We start from the raw sequence: 17,669 nt of genomic DNA on the forward strand, positions 1-17,669 counted from the left end.
GTCAGTTTAAGAAGAGGGTGCTTCTTTTTTAAACGACAAATTTAAAATTTAATAAATAGAATATAATTTATTAGAATTAAGTAAATAGAAAAACAATTGAAACAAATTGAAAGTTGTTATAAGTTAGCATGATTAAACAGTCAAAGCTCCGTACTGAGATCTAGGAGTTAAAAATTATACACAATATAATAATATTTCCCCAGCCATTTAATCCCTATATATCCGGTATTCACCAGCCTACTGGACGATTGCTAGGAATACCGATAATTGTAAGATTACGGTTTTGAATCTTACATTTAAAGACTTGTGAACGAATGAACTCCTATTAAATCAATCGTACCAAATTTTTCCATGGAAATATTTAACAACAATGCGCAATGCGAAGCTGAAAATGTATTCCGATCGCTATGTAATGTAGGATGTGCTCTAGTTCTAACCGACCGAGTTTTCTGTACGGATATAGAAACATTGAACTCTTTATAATAGAGTATCTCTGACTGTTGAAAACCATGAGGGCAACCCAATGGAAGAAAATGCCGTTCTTAGAACTTATGAAGCGAAGAAAGGTTATTGCGCCGTGGGAATGTTGCCCATCAAGTGCATGTCCCATCTATTGCAACAGAAAAACATCAGCTACCTAGTCTAACGGGAATAGTTTTGTCTCAACTACGTTCTGGATGCAGCTGTCACATAATTCGCCATGGCGGTTGTGCAGATAAAGATCCACTGATGGAAGAACGTACTTTCCTAATTCTTGCCAATGAAAGAATATAATTGTTCCACATCCCAGATGGGACAACGGAGACTTCTCTCATATCATGCAACCCGATTTACATTAGCTCTATGATATGGGGCCTACTGTTTTTCGCCGAGTCCGAACGGCGTATCTCAAGACACCACTTGTAGAGAAGTTTTACATGGCTGAAATACACAGGAAACGTCGCCAACATTACTGAATGAAACAAACACAGATTAAATGGAACACATGATTATGTAACATGTTATGCCTTGACCAACTCTGAAGTAGAGTTGCGAATGAAATAATTTCTTTATTGAATTTTGTGGAAAAATATTATATTTGTGAAAAAAGAAAGACTTATAGAAAACTAGCGGACCCGGCGTACTTCGTCTCGCTATTAAGGAATAAAATTTCATACAAAAACTCAAATTTTCGATTTTTGCAATTTTCCGACTTTTCCAGAGGGATTTTCCAAAATTTTCTTCCGTAAAGACCTTCTCCTCGAAAATGCGAATAACTGACAAAAAATTTACAGAAATCGGCCTAGCCGTTCTCATTTTATGAATTACTATACATTTTTTACACCATTTTTATATATATATAGATAATACGAAAATGCAAAGAATTAATTTTGTTTTGCCAACGTGGCCATGCACTTGGTCAGTGAATTCTGGGCTATCAGTGTATCCTTGTGAGGCAATACGGCAATTTCAAAGAATAGATCAATGCCTTCCTTAAACATTGCAATGGCCTCTTCAACCTTTTGGTCTTGCATATTTTGGGCAGCTTCGCGGTATAACTCTTCGATTTTAATCATTTTCGCCACACTTTCCTTTAATGAGACATTTTTGCGGCAACGTATACAACGAACATCTTTACTCAGATCCTTGGGGAATTGTAAGACATTGTTGCAATTTGCCGAAGGGCACCTGAAAAAGAGGTGAGTATAAATATTGGGGTAAAATGCTGTTGTTTCTGTATACCCACCAAAATCTAACTTGTTTATCCAATTTCTGTAATGTTGGCCAATTCTCCTGACAGGCCATACAATTGCAGTCGAATAAGTAACGTGCCCTTAGAGCCCTTTGTCGCTCCTTTAGATTGGCCTTAACAAATACTGGTCCATAATTTTCAGCCACCACCTCATTGGGCCGATGCAATTTTGTTGCAGCCAATACCAACTTCTTACCCACAAAATAACGTGCAACACTTGGCCAACATTCGTGATTGAAATAGGCAGCTGTTCCATATAGACCAGCACCAATGTAAACCACTTTGGAACCCTCAAATAAGTGTTTATCAGTTGTGACAGTTTCATAGATTTCATGTGCATTATACTGCAGCACTTCCAATAAACCCAATAAGGCAGTAGCGACCTGCAATTCCACTGCAGTCGGATTCGGCGATTCGGTTTTACGGCGCCCAAAGTAGTTGCCTTTCTGTAAGGTTCTCATTAAGAATGCCGCCATCAAGGAACGTTGTAACAAATCATCAGCTTGTCTTGAGTCTTCATGGGTACAGAGGTTTTCATAAAGCTGGGAGGCAGTTTTCAAAGCACTATCTATGTCTTTGGCCTGGGTAAATACGCGAAGGGCAATATAACACAAGATTGACATTCCGGAGCCTGAAATATATATGTATATATGAGATAAAAAATATTTAAAATTAATATTGTGAATAAATGGTTGAAGGGCTTACCAATATACAGATCCATGAATTGACATTCATAACGATGATAGGTGCTGCAGGCCTGATTCATGCATTCTGTTGAACAAAAGGCAATACCAGAGCAATTTTGGCATGGTACTGGAATGGAAAGTCTGAACAAAAGAAATTTAATAGTAAGGATTTACTACATATCATTGGGCGGGTAGCAGCCTGTGAGGACATCTTGGTAATTGTTCTTACTTGGCTAAGCAATGATGGCAGTGACTGCCATAAAATGCAGGTAATAAACAAGCTGCCACTGGATCTTCACTTAACACCACATCCCCAGTTTTGACTTCATTATTGGCCACTATAAAACGACCTTTATCTTTGGTTTCTGCGAGTTTAACGAGGCTTGATGCTCCCTTTAAATCTTTATTTTCGCCATGTGTCAAAGCAGGAGCTTGTACTGACGATTTCTTTTGCATGACCTTAATGTGGGGTAATTCTTGGCGACACGCATCTATTAAAGCACTACCACCCCCGGAAATATTTTCAGCTACTTTGAGGGAAATTTCAGCACGTTTCATTTCACCCATTGCTAGAAGAAAGGGAATGTTTTTAATGGTCATAAGTCACTTAGCCTTAAGTAATTTTCATAATAAGAAAGCAATTGAATCTTGACTTTGTTCTCCAACTTACTTGCATAGGCTTTGGCCATTTTCAAATAATAATCCACGCTATTTTTGGTATTCAAACCATTGGCCACAGCTAACTTCAAATCATTTATGGCAGCTTCACCTTCTCCCAAAGCAATCAAAATTACAGCGCGGCATCTTAAGGCCAAAGCCAAGGTTAGACCTTCATCGATTTGCATATCAACTCCTACGGGAAAATAAAAAATATATCAATGAAATTTGTAAGGGATAACCGGATCAAATTGAAGTACTAATTCGCTCAAAGATATTTGGACGTGATCGCCTCCTTGGCTAGGAGCGGAGCCCATCTAAATTCGTACCTTTTGGTCAGGCACACGGTTGCCCAAAAGCCCTACGCGCAAAACGCGATGACCCTACAAGGGGATCACCACCAACTGCCAAACTATATCCGAAGAGGCACCTGGCACCCGTGTTACTAGAATATAACCCCGGCCTTGATTCGTAGTCTATTCACACGGCCTGATGCTTCCTACCCAGCATGTACTATTCAGCTACAACAACAACCAGTTTGACTCCAAACTCCCCGAGACTGGTGGCCCACAGCAATTTAACAGCCGACAACACGCAACAGACAACACAACAATTAACGAGAGTATCCTCACGGGTGAATGGCACGACATTCGCAAGAATAACACAATGCCGCACTAACATACCCAACTGTAGAAAGAATTACGTCCACTAAGTCTCGTCCTTCTCCTAACAAACACTTCACGTACAAAACTACCTAAACAACTAATGGTCCGACTTTACCCAAGCGCCCGACTTTATCCAAAACCCACTACGCCACTCCTTACGTTATATCCACATATACTAAATCTATAATGTCATCATAGTAAGGACATTCCTCCAGTCCTGAATCATCCTACACCCGCTTAAATCTGTCCCGAACAGATCTTTTAAGTGCAAATGCATTCAGAGAGACATGCCCTGTAAGTAAGAATCCGAGATTCATGCTGAAGTCTGGACGGATAAGAACGTACGTCACTCTACATTATCACTGTTCGTCCACCTAGCCCACTACCTATCAGTAGCATGCTGCAGAAGGATTGTTCTACGCCGCCTAGTATTAACATCCACTAGATCAAAAGGTCCGATCCAATTATCCTCAGCAATTTGCAAACCACACTTCAACTTATACAAAATAGTCCTACATCTCGCTTCCAGACCAAAGGACAGGGCGCCAGTTAACACCTGGAGTACATCCGTGGAAAGAGTACGACAGGCAGACATACTAATATGACTACACATTAACGCGACAAAAACTTTCGCCTACCCAAAAACACACTCAGTCGTGACATACCATAGAGGTGCACCATATGTGCACAGTAGAGTGGGGCGATTTGAACACCATCACGGGCGCCTGAAGTTTCTGATTCTTGGGATTGTACTGAGCAAAAAAGTCAACTAGACCATATGTCTACGTTGAAAATCGAGCCCCGGATTTTGACTTGAAGTGTTTTTTCAAGGATTTTTGGACATTTTGGCATATAACCACCAAACCACTGAGATATTCGATCCAACACAAAGACAACAATTGTAGCCAAGACAATAATAAAGAACTCTCCAGTACATCGCAAAAGCATTGGAACGCTCCTTCAGGTAGTTATGGCCTCGAGAAGGTGCACATTTTTCGAAAAATATCGATAAACGACACTGTGCTACAAAATGGAACTCAAAGTCAGTGGGTGGAAAATTTCTTTTGGAGATGAAAGCCCTTGGTGAGTGTACTGAGAACCCAAAAGGAAATTTTCACCATAGGTCAAGTTTCCGAGATATTGCGTGATTAATGGTTTAATTTTGGCCCCTTAATTTGTGAACAAATAGCTTTATATCTCTCTAAAGCGTTATTGTAGCTTCGTTTTGACATTACATGTCTTCAGTCAAATCGAATGGTGAATCTTTTTGTAGAATATTTCATCCCTCTAACTCAATTCCTTTCATGTCCTTTTCGTCCTTTATTTTTTGAACCGTAGTAAAAGTACCACAAGGCGAGATTTTACAGCATCCAAATATTCTACAAAAATGTTGTTCAGAAGATTTTAGGTACGGTTCTCATTGATGACCAATCGATATTTCCCCGTTTTCATGGTCCTTTTTGACTTTTTTCCGGTTTTTGTTCAGAAAACTATGTTTTGTTTTTATGTATATTCGTTATTGGTCTGTGGTGCTTCTGAAATACTTACCATAAATAGCTCTTGTAATGACGAACACGTTAATAACAAATTTTATTGGAGGAAAGATCCGGTTATCTAAATTTTTGAACCGGATATTCTGATATTAAAACCGATTTTGGAACCGGTTTTAAGTAACCGATTAACCGTAAATGTATATCATTAAGGCCTGCGTACATAAGCTGCTTTGCCTGATTGCCTTGCTTTGCTGCTTCAATAAAAAAATAAAAGAACAAAGAAGGCCGACCCAATTTCCAACTGATGGCAACCCAGTTCGAAATTTCGTCTTTATTCTATTATTTTTATTACGTCAGAAATGAAGCAGGTAAGCAAGGCAATCAGGCAAAGCAGCTTATGTACGCAGGCCTTTAGAAAGCTAATAAATTGGCCAATCAAATGACAGCAAGTAGCTGATTACAACTTTGTTGGTTACGAAGCTAGAACAAAAAAACGGCGTTCTTAAACCGATTTTGATGTAAAATATCACTGGGTTCTATTTGGCGATGAAAGTCGATTAAGATAATATTATAAATCTGGAAAGGCAGTTATGTCATAGGTCAAACTTCTGAGTTATGGCGAGATGAATTTGTGTTATGTTGTTTTTTTATCATGCACTTAAAGTTTATCAAGAATGAATTAATTTCGCCATAACTCAGAAGTTTGAACCACGTCAATAACTGTCCTTATCATTTTTATTTTTCAATACCGCAAAATTATAAAATTTTCTATTTCTATTTTTCCTACATTTTATCCAAAACTATTATATTTTCTGTTTGTTCAATATTTATTTTGAAAAGCTTCGTAACCAACAAAGTTGTAATCAGCTACTTGCTGTCATTTGATTGGCCATTTTATTAGCTTTCTAATGATATACATATACGGTTAATCGGTTACTTAAAACCGGTTCCAAAATCGGTTTTAATATCAGAATATCCGGTTCAAAAATTTAGATAACCGGATCTTTCCTCCAATAAAATTTGTTATTAACGTGTTCGTCATTACAAGAGCTATTTATACTAAGTATTTCAGAAGCACCACAGACCAATAACGAATATACATAAAAACAAAACATAGTTTTCTGAACAAAAACCGGTAAAATGTCAAAAAGGACCATGAAAACGGGGAAATATCGATTGGTCATCAATGAGAACCGTACCTAAAATCTTCTGAACAACATTTTTGTAGAATATTTGGATGCTGTAAAATCTCGCCTTGTGGTACTTTTACTACGGTTCAAAAAATAAAGGACGAAAAGGACATGAAAGGAATTGAGTTAGAGGGATGAAATATTCTACAAAAAGATTCACCATTCGATTTGACTGAAGACATGTAATGTCAAAACGAAGCTACAATAACGCTTTAGAGAGATATAAAGCTATTTGTTCACAAATTAAGGGGCCAAAATTAAACCATTAATCACGCAATATCTCGGAAACTTGACCTATGGTGAAAATTTTCTTTTGGGTTCTCAGTATACTCACCAAGGGCTTTCATCTCCAAAAGAAATTTTCCACCCACTGACTTTGAGTTCCATTTTGCATCACAGTGTCGTTTATCGATATTTTTCAAAAAATGTGCACCTTCTCGAGGCCATAACTACCTGAAGGAGCGTTCCAATGCTTTTGCGATGTTCTGGAGAGTTCTTTATTATTGTCTTGGCTACAATTGTTGTCTTTGTGTTGGATCGAATATCTCAGTGGTTTGGTTGTTATATGCCAAAATGTCCAAAAATCCTTGAAAAAACACTTCAAGTCAAAATCCGGGGGCTCGATTTTCACCGTAGACATATGGTCTAGTTGACTTTTTTGCTCAGTACAATCCCAAAAATCAGAATCCCCAGGCGCCCGATAACACTTTTTTCCTTCCATACAAATCGCCCCGGCCTAGTGCACAGGCAACAAAAAGCCCACAATATATAGTATACACAGAGGGCCTGCTCAAGCCCCAGTCAGCCATCTCAACACATACTTGATCACTCCAGACCGTCACGCATGCTCAACACGTCGTTCCAACTCGACACGAGTCACACCTTCAATCATGATAAGCAGGTTATCAACATACGCCAGGTCTTATCAGTTGTCGCCTACACTCGTAGTAGAGATTCCATCATGATATTCCAAATAAATGCACCGCAGATGGATCCCTAAGGGCAGCCTAGATCCACATCTGTCCAGACAGTCTCACTGGATTCTAAGACACAAGCTCTTCTTCTTCCACTAAAATAACCGTAGAAGAATGTTCATAGAACAGGATCTATGCTCCGGAACGATTCGTGTTCATAACGGCCGGAGACTGTCAACGTTGCTACAGCTTTTTTTGTATTATTTGATTAGCTTATTGACCTTTGGTACTTTAGCAAATAAAAATATTTTTTTAGCTTTACAAATATATTTTTCCACGACCATGCTGATAATGACCGACATAAAGCAAAATTCGGGATCACAACCGGCGAGGTCACGTTCTGTTCGGTGTGTCACAATAGAATTGTTCGTAGCTTGAGTTTTTGCCGTGGAATGTGTGGCTGCTCCATATCCGATATGTCAGAAGAGCTTTTACCGAAGGCGAAACAGGCATGTCACATAGTGGTAGGTGTGTGGGTTCGAATCGTCGGCTTTCCTTTTTCACTTGCATTATTGATCATTAAGCTCGATTCCAATGAGAAATTATTAAAAGAAGAAATAAAATTGAAATGTAGGAACAAACCTGGGTAGAGTTACCAGTAGTGCGATTCTGTAACTACTTAACGACAGAATTAACGACAAATGTCGGTAGTTAACGATAATTTTCGGTAAGTGCTATTCTGTATACCAATTTTAACGATTTTTGTCGGTAAATTTTGTCGTTAATTACCGAAAATTATCGTTAAGTTAACAACCAAAAAAAAGTTGTTGTTAAGTCTTAACGACAGTACATTATTGCAATATTTTGCTGATTTCTTTTAGAACCGGCATTTTATATGAGCATATGTTATGTTAATGAGGAGTGTACACAAGGTAAATTCTGCCTTATTGAGAAAAATCTTCTTAAAGCGTTTACATAAGGGTTAATTATGTATGATAACATGGGTCAGCTTCGCCACTGTTGTGCTTTCGCCAGCGCAGATTTTATTGAAGCTGTATAAAGACCACCAAAGAGAAAGTTGTAGAACTTCGATTAACTCATAACTTTACCTTGGAGGCTGCTCTAACCTTTGTCTTACTTATTAAAGAAGAAAATCTTAAGCTAACGCTTCAAAAGAACTCAAGTGTGGTACTGTTATGTAAGGCTTATACCAATTCCCCTAACACTATCTTTCTAAGAGGCGTTCGTTGGCTTTTATGCCGTATTGAAGCCAAAATGCTATAAGTTCGGATTTCCGAACTATAGGTCATGAGAAATGCTATTTAATATGGGCGTGAAATGAATAAATGATTCAAATGGCGGTAACGTGGATCCACGAATGTCACCGAAGGAGCTTAATTATGTGAAACTTCAAAGTTCAATTTTTACATAGCTCTTCTTTTTATTGCGCTGTTCAGAATTTTCGCACAAAGCGCCACAACCCAAAATATGACCCTACCTTTGTAGTTAGAAAAAATAAAACAGCGCTTCACATACAAATAGGAAGGATTTTACCAAATTTATAATTTTTAACTCATGCATTTATAAAATACAATTCACTACAAAAGGAAGTGACCTTTTGACCAATGATCCTTACATACATATATTTTATGCCAGTAATACGTTAAAAATATGAATCTGTTGTAAACATAAATAATGCAGCTTCTGTTGATTCACATAAGACGGTGTAGATGCACACATTCATATTTATTTGTCTAGACAAGTTCTTGTCCACTTCAAAACCATAAATTGATAAATTGGGGATATTCTATATTTTGTTTCGCCGAGCTATTACGGTGGCGGCTAATGATATATTTCTTCATATCCTGGAATAAAACCACCAAAATATATGAAAATTGTGTATTGTTCCTTTACCTCCTAGAAGTACTCACATACGCACTTGAAGTTTTTGAAGTTGTAGTTACTCCTGGGTTTCGCATGGCAAGTATCCCAACTTGCAGACACTAATTGTAGACACCTTCCTTCCAAGAGAAGATATTTGTACTCCTTTGCGCGTTTTATATTCGTAATTGCGAAGAAATAGTATTTTTAACTTAAAAATACATTAATAAATACTAAAATATATTATTTGACAATTTGTCTTCCCATCGATATTCGTCGATATGTGCTAACGATTTCTACAATCGGTAACATAAAGTTACAGAATAGCACATTCGTTAACTCAACCGAATATTTTCGTTAACTACCGATGTCGGTTCGTTATTAAAAAATGTTACAGAATCGCACTACTGACGTATACATATCTTTTATAAATAGTTCTACTACAGGTTATAGACTCAAAAATAACCCGCTTTAGGGAGGTCTATTCTAGTCTTGGGGAACTTTAATGCAGTGTCATTTGTTCAAATCGGTCGAAAATATATATGGAAACTATATTCAAATCTGAACCGATTTCGATATGATTTGGCACAGTTATTTCTAGACTAACCACCGTCGCACATTCCAAATTTCACTGAAATCGGACAAATTTAGCGTGTTTCGTGCATCAAATACCTCAAATCTGCCTAAAATATATATATGGGAGCTATATCCAAATCTGAACCGATTTCGATATAATTTGGCACACTTATTTCTAGGCCAAATCCCGGCAAACATTCCAAATCAAATTGAAATCTGACAAATATAGCTCGTTTCGTGCATCAAATTCTTAAAATCGGCCGAGAATATATATGGGAGCTATATCCATACCTGAACCGATTTCTATATAGTTTGGCACACTTATTTTTAGACTAAATTCCGTCACACATTCCAAATTTCATTGAAATCGGACATATACAGCGCGTTTCGTGCACCAAATGCCTTAAAATCGGGGACTATATCCAAATCTGAACCGATTTTTACAAAAATAAATAGCGTTCGTCCTTTGACCAAAAAAACTATCTTCCCCAATTTTCATGCGAATCGGACAATAAATGCGACCTGTACTTTGTTTACAAATATACATGGACAGACAGACGGACATGCGTAAATCGACTCAGAAAGTGATTCTATGTATATCCCCAAAAGGAACTATGGGTCTATCTCGTTTCCTTTTGCATGTTTCAAACTAATGCACAAAGACATAATACCCCTTACCACAAGGTGGTGTAGGGTATCAAAAGGGGGTTGCGCTACTGAAGTCAGGCCAGAATGTCAGCAGCTTTAGCTTTTTTCGCCCGTAGCAAAGAATATTGAGGTTTTACTGCTATCAAGTCTCAAAAATAGCTATCCAGTTGCCAAACATAGGCATCAGTTTCGCAAGCAGCACAGACCTATAAAAGCGCTGCATACCATCACCTCTCATATTAGTCAAGGCCTTAATCAGAACAAGTGGTGCGATAGTACAGTGTTGGTGGCGTCTAACGTATTAAAAGAAAAACTTTGATGTTTAAAAATATCGAGCAGATTACTCTCCCAAGTTTGAAACGTGGGGTAATCAATTAAAAGTATGGACGGTAGTCGAAAGTTGAACTGTGTAACAAGGTGTTTCCCATGGTTGGTTGATATATCCGGAACTGTTTAACCTCTACCTTTCCTAGCATTGAAATCGTTTATTATGAGTTTGATTTGTACCATCTTGGCGTCGGATATCCTCCCTAATGTCATTTGCGAAAGGCAGGCCACTAAATCTACAGCCACTTCATAACATTGACAGCGCAGATAAGCACTGATAGTGCCCAAGATTATAATGGTTACATTCAGTTGTACATTCACGTCGTCCGCATATGACAGGACTATCAGCGACCAGCTGAGTTGAAATAACGAGGTCCTCAAGGCCTGCAAAATTTTTGGTGTAAATAAAGATACCTTGTTAACCACATATAACGTGATAGGTCAGTGTGTTTCCGTCACCAGTGTGGATATTAAAATCAGTCAGCCTTATATCATCCGTAGACTATCGACATTAGGAGACGAAGATTCTTCCAATACGGCAACACAATGACGTCAACACAAAACGTGGGGTTTTTAAACATTTTAGGAGGACCTAAACGTGGGCTTTTTAAACATTTTTATCAGCACCTAAACGTGATTTTTTAAACATTTTAGGAGGACCTAAACATGCGTTTTTAAAAAATTTCAGGAGGACCTAAACGTGCGTTTTTAAAAAATTTTAGGAGGACCAAAACGTGCAATTTTTAAACATTTTAGGAGGACTAAAACGTGTGTTTTTAAACATTTTAGGAAGACCTAAACGTGGGGTTTTTAAACACTTTTAGGATGACCTAAACGTGGGCTTTTTAAACATTTTTATCAGGACCTAATCGTGATTTTTTTAAACATTTTAGGAGGACCTAAACGTGCGTTTTTAAAAAATTTTAGGAGGACCAAAACGTGCAATTTTGAAACATTTTAGGAGGACCAAAACGTGCGGTTTTAAACATTTTATGAGGACCTAAACGTGGGCTTTTTAAACACTTTTATCAGGACTTAAATGTGGGATTTTTAAACAGTTTTATCAGGATTTAAACGTGGTGGTTTTTAAACATTTTTAGTAGGACCAAAACGTGGGTTTTTTTAAACATTTTTAGGAGGACCTAAACGAGAAGTTTTAAAACATTTTTAGGAGGACCTAAACGTGGGGGTTTTAAACATTTTTAGAAGAACCTTAACGTGCGGTTTGTAAACATTTTTACGAGGACCTAGACGTGCGGTTTGGAAACATTTTTAGGAGGACCTAGACGTGGGGTTTAAACTTTATTAGGAGAACGTGAAGGTTCTAAACATTTTTAGGAGGACCTAAACGTGGGGTTTTTAAAAATTTTTAGGAGGAACTAAATGTGGGTTTTTTAACATTTTTAGATGGACCTAAACGTGGGGTTTTTAAACATTTTCGGAGGACCTATACGTTGGTTTTTTAACATTTGTAGGAGGACCTATACGTTGTTTTTTTAACATTTGTAGGAGGATCTAAACATGTTTTTTAACATTTTAGATTAGTTGTCTTTGAGAACCGTATCTAAAATCTTCTGATCAACATGTTTGCAGAATTGCATCTTGTGGTACTTTTAATACGGTTCAATGGAAAATGGACATGGAAGGGATTGAATTACAAGGAAGAAATGTTCTACAAAATGAATCCCCATTCGATTGAAGCTCTTCTCAGAACTAATCTACAATAAGGCTAAACAGGGGTGTTACTCTCTATTGCGATGCGTTAGAAAAATGCGATGCGTAAGGTAATTAAATGCGTCTCTAATACGTTTTAGTATCTCCTTTCGCCATTATTTCTCTTCCTTTTTTCCTTTCTGGCACCTCCGCTATCTGTAATACAAAAGCGTATGTCAAAGTCGTGTGTTAACTAACGCAAATATCTTGCGCTAACAAAATACCAAACGCAAACGCATCGCAATACAGAGTAACCCCCCAGGGATATGATGCTATTTTCTCAAGCACAATAGGGCGATAATCACAAGATTTCTGTTTTGGGCTCTTAAGTTACTCACCAAGGGTTTCATCCACAAAGGGAAATTTCCACCGCCCAAATACCTTGTTAAATTCAAAACTCTATAAATCAATTTTAAAATTCTTTCTTATAGGGACGAGTAAATTGCTTGAAATATTAGTATCACTTTATACGTAGAGAATAGAATACATGTTTGGATAAACATTCAAATAATTCGTAAAACTTTCTACAGAAACCTGTTGATCTGTCGATACAAACAAAAACACAATCACATACACTTCGCACAATATTCAAATCAAAAAGAGAACAATCACCAATCTCTTTCTTACCCTTAGCGGGGGCACGCATGACAGCCAAATTGGCCAATGCCAAGGCATGCTGCAGTTCTTCTTTCTTTTGTGACGATGTCCACATCAAATGGTATTTATCGGCCTGCAGACGACGTTGTGAAGAGAATACGGCATCTTTTAATTTATACACTGGCACAACATTCTCCAGAACACCCAGAACGGGATCACATATTTCACGATCACTGAATACCGAAAGAATGCGTGCCTCGTTCGACTTAAGACAACCGAAACAATTTTTTAGCCATTTTTCGCCACATGATTGTTTCACTTCCAAATAGAATTCATTGAAGAAACCCTTTTTATCCGATTGAACGGTGCGGGCACTACAGATTTGCTGATACATATAATCGGAGTTATCCATATTTTATTCGTTTGGTAATTTTCAGAGTTACTTTAATTCAAATATGTAGATATTTTAGTTTTGTATTAAATAATCACGAAGTATTCGAAAAAATTTTCACCGATTCGTGTTAGCTCTCCACCGTATAAAACTTAAATGAGAAACATTTTCCAAGTTTTCTTCGTTTCTAAAGCAGCATCATGCTCTCTGTGGATTCTAAAAATAAAAACTCTCATGTTTTTTCTTTTTCTATTCTTTACAATACCGAATTTATAAATACCCGGCGAAACAAACAGAGGAAAATTGTGAATGAAAAACTAAAAAGAAAATTTTCAGTGAACGGACAACGGATTGGTCCGTTAGAAAAACAATGTTTTGAGAACGCATTTATCTGTAAGGGAATGGTTTTTGTTTTGGGAAAATATTCGTTAGGTCTTATATTTTTCTATGTTTTTGGAGGCATGTTTGCATTAGATACCTGTTTAAGAATATTTTTTATTTAAAGCATGTTCAATGGTATTGAGGATTTAAATGACAAGTTTTACCAAAACCGTTTGATGTAAACCTAGCCTAGGAGTAAAGAAAGGGCATCGTAGACGTAGATTTTTATGATGGATGGAGGATAATAACATGGATTGAATTTTTATTGAGTTTTAAGATTTCCAAAGATTTTTAGAAGATCACAAGTATCAATTACTTAAACGATTTTAGGTGGACCTTAGAGGATTGGAATAAATATTTTTAGAAGGACATCAACGTGGATTTTTTAAGATATTTTGAGGACCAATATACGCGTTTCTTTGTTAACCTACACGGCGATATTTTACAGGAAGGCCTTTTGGGTTATATGTTAATACATATTCCTAAGAGGACTTAAGGGGTCGATTATGGATAGCAACTCAATTTTAGTTGCGTTGCTAGAAGAGAAAATCGTACAAATAAAATATGTGAAACGACAGACATTTTTGTTTGAAAATTATGCCTTTTTAGGACGAAGATCATGTTTATACCCTCCACCATAATATGGAGGGTATAATTAAATTTGTCATTCCGTTTGTAACACGTCGAAATATTCATTGGAGACCTATAAAGTATATATATATATATATATATATATATATATATATATATATATATATATATATATATATATATATATATATATATATATATATTCATGATCAGGGTAAAATTCTAAGTCGATATAACCATGTCCGTCGGTCCGTGCGTCTGTTGAAATCAAGATATAGCTCGCAATTTTTAAGATAGAGCTTTGTAATTTGGTATAGAAGTTTATATTACTCCTAGGATGTTTGGTATTGCAAAAGGGCTATATCGGTCCACGTTTTGATATAGCCCCCATAGAACTGTACCACCCCATTTTTGGTATTTAGAAGTTTTAGCTTCATAATCACACCAAAATGGCTGAAATTTACTTACTCTTCGCCTTCATATAGCCCCCATAGAACGATAACCTCCAGATTTTCGGTATTTTGAAGGTTGTGGCCTCAATATTCCCCCCAAATGGCTGACATTTTTATTTAGTCTTCGTTGGTGGTATAAAACTTTCCTCCAGAAATGTGTCGGTACAGGTCCATGCCTTTATATAACCCCCATAGAACGGTACTCCCCGATTTTCGGTATTTTAAAGGTTATGTCCACCATAATCCATCGAAATGGCTGAAATTTGGTTGTTGTTGTAGCAACGCAAATGTGTTCCTTCGTTTATTATCTCAGTTAGCAGGTTCCTCTGTATCCAAATTCAAGAATTCTGCAACAAGGACTGGTTGCGTCCATAAGGAATCAGGAGACAGCTGAGTGGGGTTCGCTGGGCAGCTAAACAAATGCAGTGTATAGTGTGGTCCCAACCACATGCTGGGCATTTGTTGGGTATCGTGGCGTCAATTCGGACCCAATACGAATTGAGGCGGCTGCATCGTCCGGATCTTAAATGGGCTAAAACCACTCGTGTTTGCCTGGGCAGGTGGCGTTCTTCTGCTGCGATGGATGGGGGGTGGTCTCCAAGTACGGCATTCACACTGTATCTCTGTACTGCCTGCACAACCATGTCAGTGTGAATGCTATCCAAGCCTGTCTGATAAGCTCGTTGGTCTAGAGGTTCTCTTTTATACCTTTGGACCTCTCTCTCTCTATATCATGAAGATCTCTCCTGACGTGCCCGGGTGGAGGAAGCCTGTCCATTAAATCGTGACAGGGATGCTCACTGCGATAACACCCAAGCAGGTACTGCTTCGACCACATCTTATTGTGTTGACGCACCGGTAAAATCTTCGTCTCCTCATGAAGATGGTCCACTGGTGTCATGAGGGGTGCCTCCTCAGGGCAGCATTCTGGCAGGTTTGAATCTTCTTCCACTGCGTAGTGGTAACCTTTGCAGACCACGCTGGTGCCGCATAGCTTACCACAGACCGGCCTATTGCATTGTAGGTGGTCAACAAGGTGTCTTTGTCAGCTCCCCAAGTGCTGCCGGCCAGCGACTTGAGCACCTTGTTCGTACTTCTGATCTTATCGCAAATAGCTGTGGCGGACGACTTAAACATGCTATTGAACGTTACACCTAGTATTTTGCGGTAGTTAGTGGTCGGAATCAGTGCACTATCGACCAATATGTTCAGTGGGAGCCTCATTTCAGCCGTCCATGTGGTGAACAGTGTGGCAGTGGATTTAGCGGCGGATATTTTCATATTCCTTAGATGGAAGAACTGCACTAGGTCAGCTATGTAGACATTTAATCTATCACATATGTCATGATGATAGGTCCCTACGCCAAGATCGTACAATCATCAGCATACATCACGATCACTATACCGTCTGGAGGGTGTGGAATTTCAGAAATTTAGAGGTTAAACAGTTCCGGAGATATCACCCCTCCTTGGGGAACTCCCTGTTTCACTCTACGGGGTTTGGACTTCTTGTTTCTGAATTCCACATACGACTGGCGTCCGCACATATAGTTGATTACCCAACGTTTCAAACATGGCTCGAGATTAGTCTTCTCTATATCCTCGAACAGCTTGGCATGGTTGACGGTATCGAAAGCCTTCGATAGGTCAAGAGCCACCATGACTGCTCGGTCGCACGTCCTTTTCTGGTTCAGTCCTCTACTGATATGTGTGGATATGGCGTCTAATGCTGTTGTAGTACTATGCATTTCCGAAATCCATGTTGATATTGGGCAACTGGATAGTACCTCTAGGATCTTTGCTTCTGGTATGATATGGGTAGCTAACGATAGGTTGAGGACATTTGTTAAATACTCAACTCCAGGTTCATCCAGTTGCTTAAGCATTACCATCGATATTCAGTGTGGGCCTAACGCTTTGGATGATTTCGAGTTTCGGATGGCATCTGCAACATCGCTCATCGTAAATTGTGGTGGTACCTCCTCGGCTGGAAGGGCTCTTCTTATACGGTGTAGCACACTTCTCTTCGCCCTATCACTCTCGGGGTGCTCTATGAACTGCCGGTTAAATAACACGCGCACCTCTTTGGGTCAGTTACTGTCACGCCGTTGAAAGTAACTGCTGTTCTGTCATCCTTCTTTTCCGCATTCGAGATTGAATTAATTCTGCACCAATGTTACATTGCTTCAGGTGGTCTAGCCACTTTTTCCGCTTATGTTCGCCTACTAACCTGTTGACTTCAAGAGTAAGCTCTCTAACTCTTGGGTCTTCAGGGTTCATACGACGAAGCTCATAACGCTCATTTGCTAGTCCCATCGCCTCTGCTTTGAAATTTGGTCTTATTTCAGGTATTCGACCAGCAGGTATGTATCGAGCGGCTACTGCAGTGATGATGTCCCGGAAAGTTTTCTTAGCTACCCGAGGATCTGAGGGAGTGGGCAATTCTCTGAAGCGATGATTGATAAATTCTCTGAACCCTTGCCAATCAGCTTTCCTATGGTTCAGGAACGTACGGTGTTCAGATGTTATGAAATCGAGTGGTCTGTTTACGGAGACGATGATAGGGAGGTGGTCTGAGGTAAGGGAAATAACAGATTGCCAGGATACGTCATTTATCAGACCTGGTGACACAATGGTGATATCTAGCGAGCTGTGGCAGTCTCCTCTAATCCTCGTAGGAGCGTCTTCATTCACCGTGCAAAACGTGGAGCTATCAATTTGCTCAGCCAGCGTGTACCCCTCTGGTCATTACCTAGGACGGAATTCCAAAGCTCG

The 17,669-nt window shown here is 38.5% G+C and overlaps 1 protein-coding gene across 1 annotated transcript; it reads right to left on the reverse strand.

Annotated features, from left to right (window-relative positions):
* Positions 1-1,267: 1,267 nt before the first annotated feature.
* Positions 1,268-13,628, reverse strand: Smyd4-2 (SET and MYND domain containing, class 4, member 2). The gene is made up of 6 exons (XM_073980830.1): positions 13,110-13,628; positions 3,089-3,271; positions 2,648-2,987; positions 2,438-2,559; positions 1,727-2,363; positions 1,268-1,668 (listed from the first exon to the last, which is right to left on the reverse strand). Exons 1-6 carry the CDS (start codon positions 13,489-13,491, stop codon positions 1,365-1,367), a joined length of 1,968 nt encoding a protein of 655 aa, XP_073836931.1. The 5' UTR covers positions 13,492-13,628; the 3' UTR covers positions 1,268-1,364.
* Between the last annotated feature and the right edge of the window lie 4,041 nt (positions 13,629-17,669).

Source organism: Musca autumnalis, unplaced genomic scaffold, assembly GCF_047663935.1.
Source record: "Musca autumnalis isolate F117 unplaced genomic scaffold, ASM4766393v1 scaffold_4, whole genome shotgun sequence".
In the NCBI taxonomy this organism is placed as follows: Eukaryota; Metazoa; Arthropoda; class Insecta; order Diptera; family Muscidae; genus Musca; species Musca autumnalis.

Bases quoted from the DNA above. Each gene is read 5' to 3' on its own strand.
- Smyd4-2 (XM_073980830.1), bottom strand. From the start codon at position 13,491: ATGGATAACTCCGATTATATGTATCAGCAAATCTGTAGTGCCCGCACC. The intron at 3,272-13,109 runs GTAAGAAAGAGA...ATTTTCCCGTAG, and splicing joins CATGCGTGCCCCCGCTAAGG to GAGTTGATATGCAAATCGAT. The intron at 2,364-2,437 runs GTAAGCCCTTCA...TATATATTTCAG, and splicing joins ATTCATGGATCTGTATATTG to GCTCCGGAATGTCAATCTTG.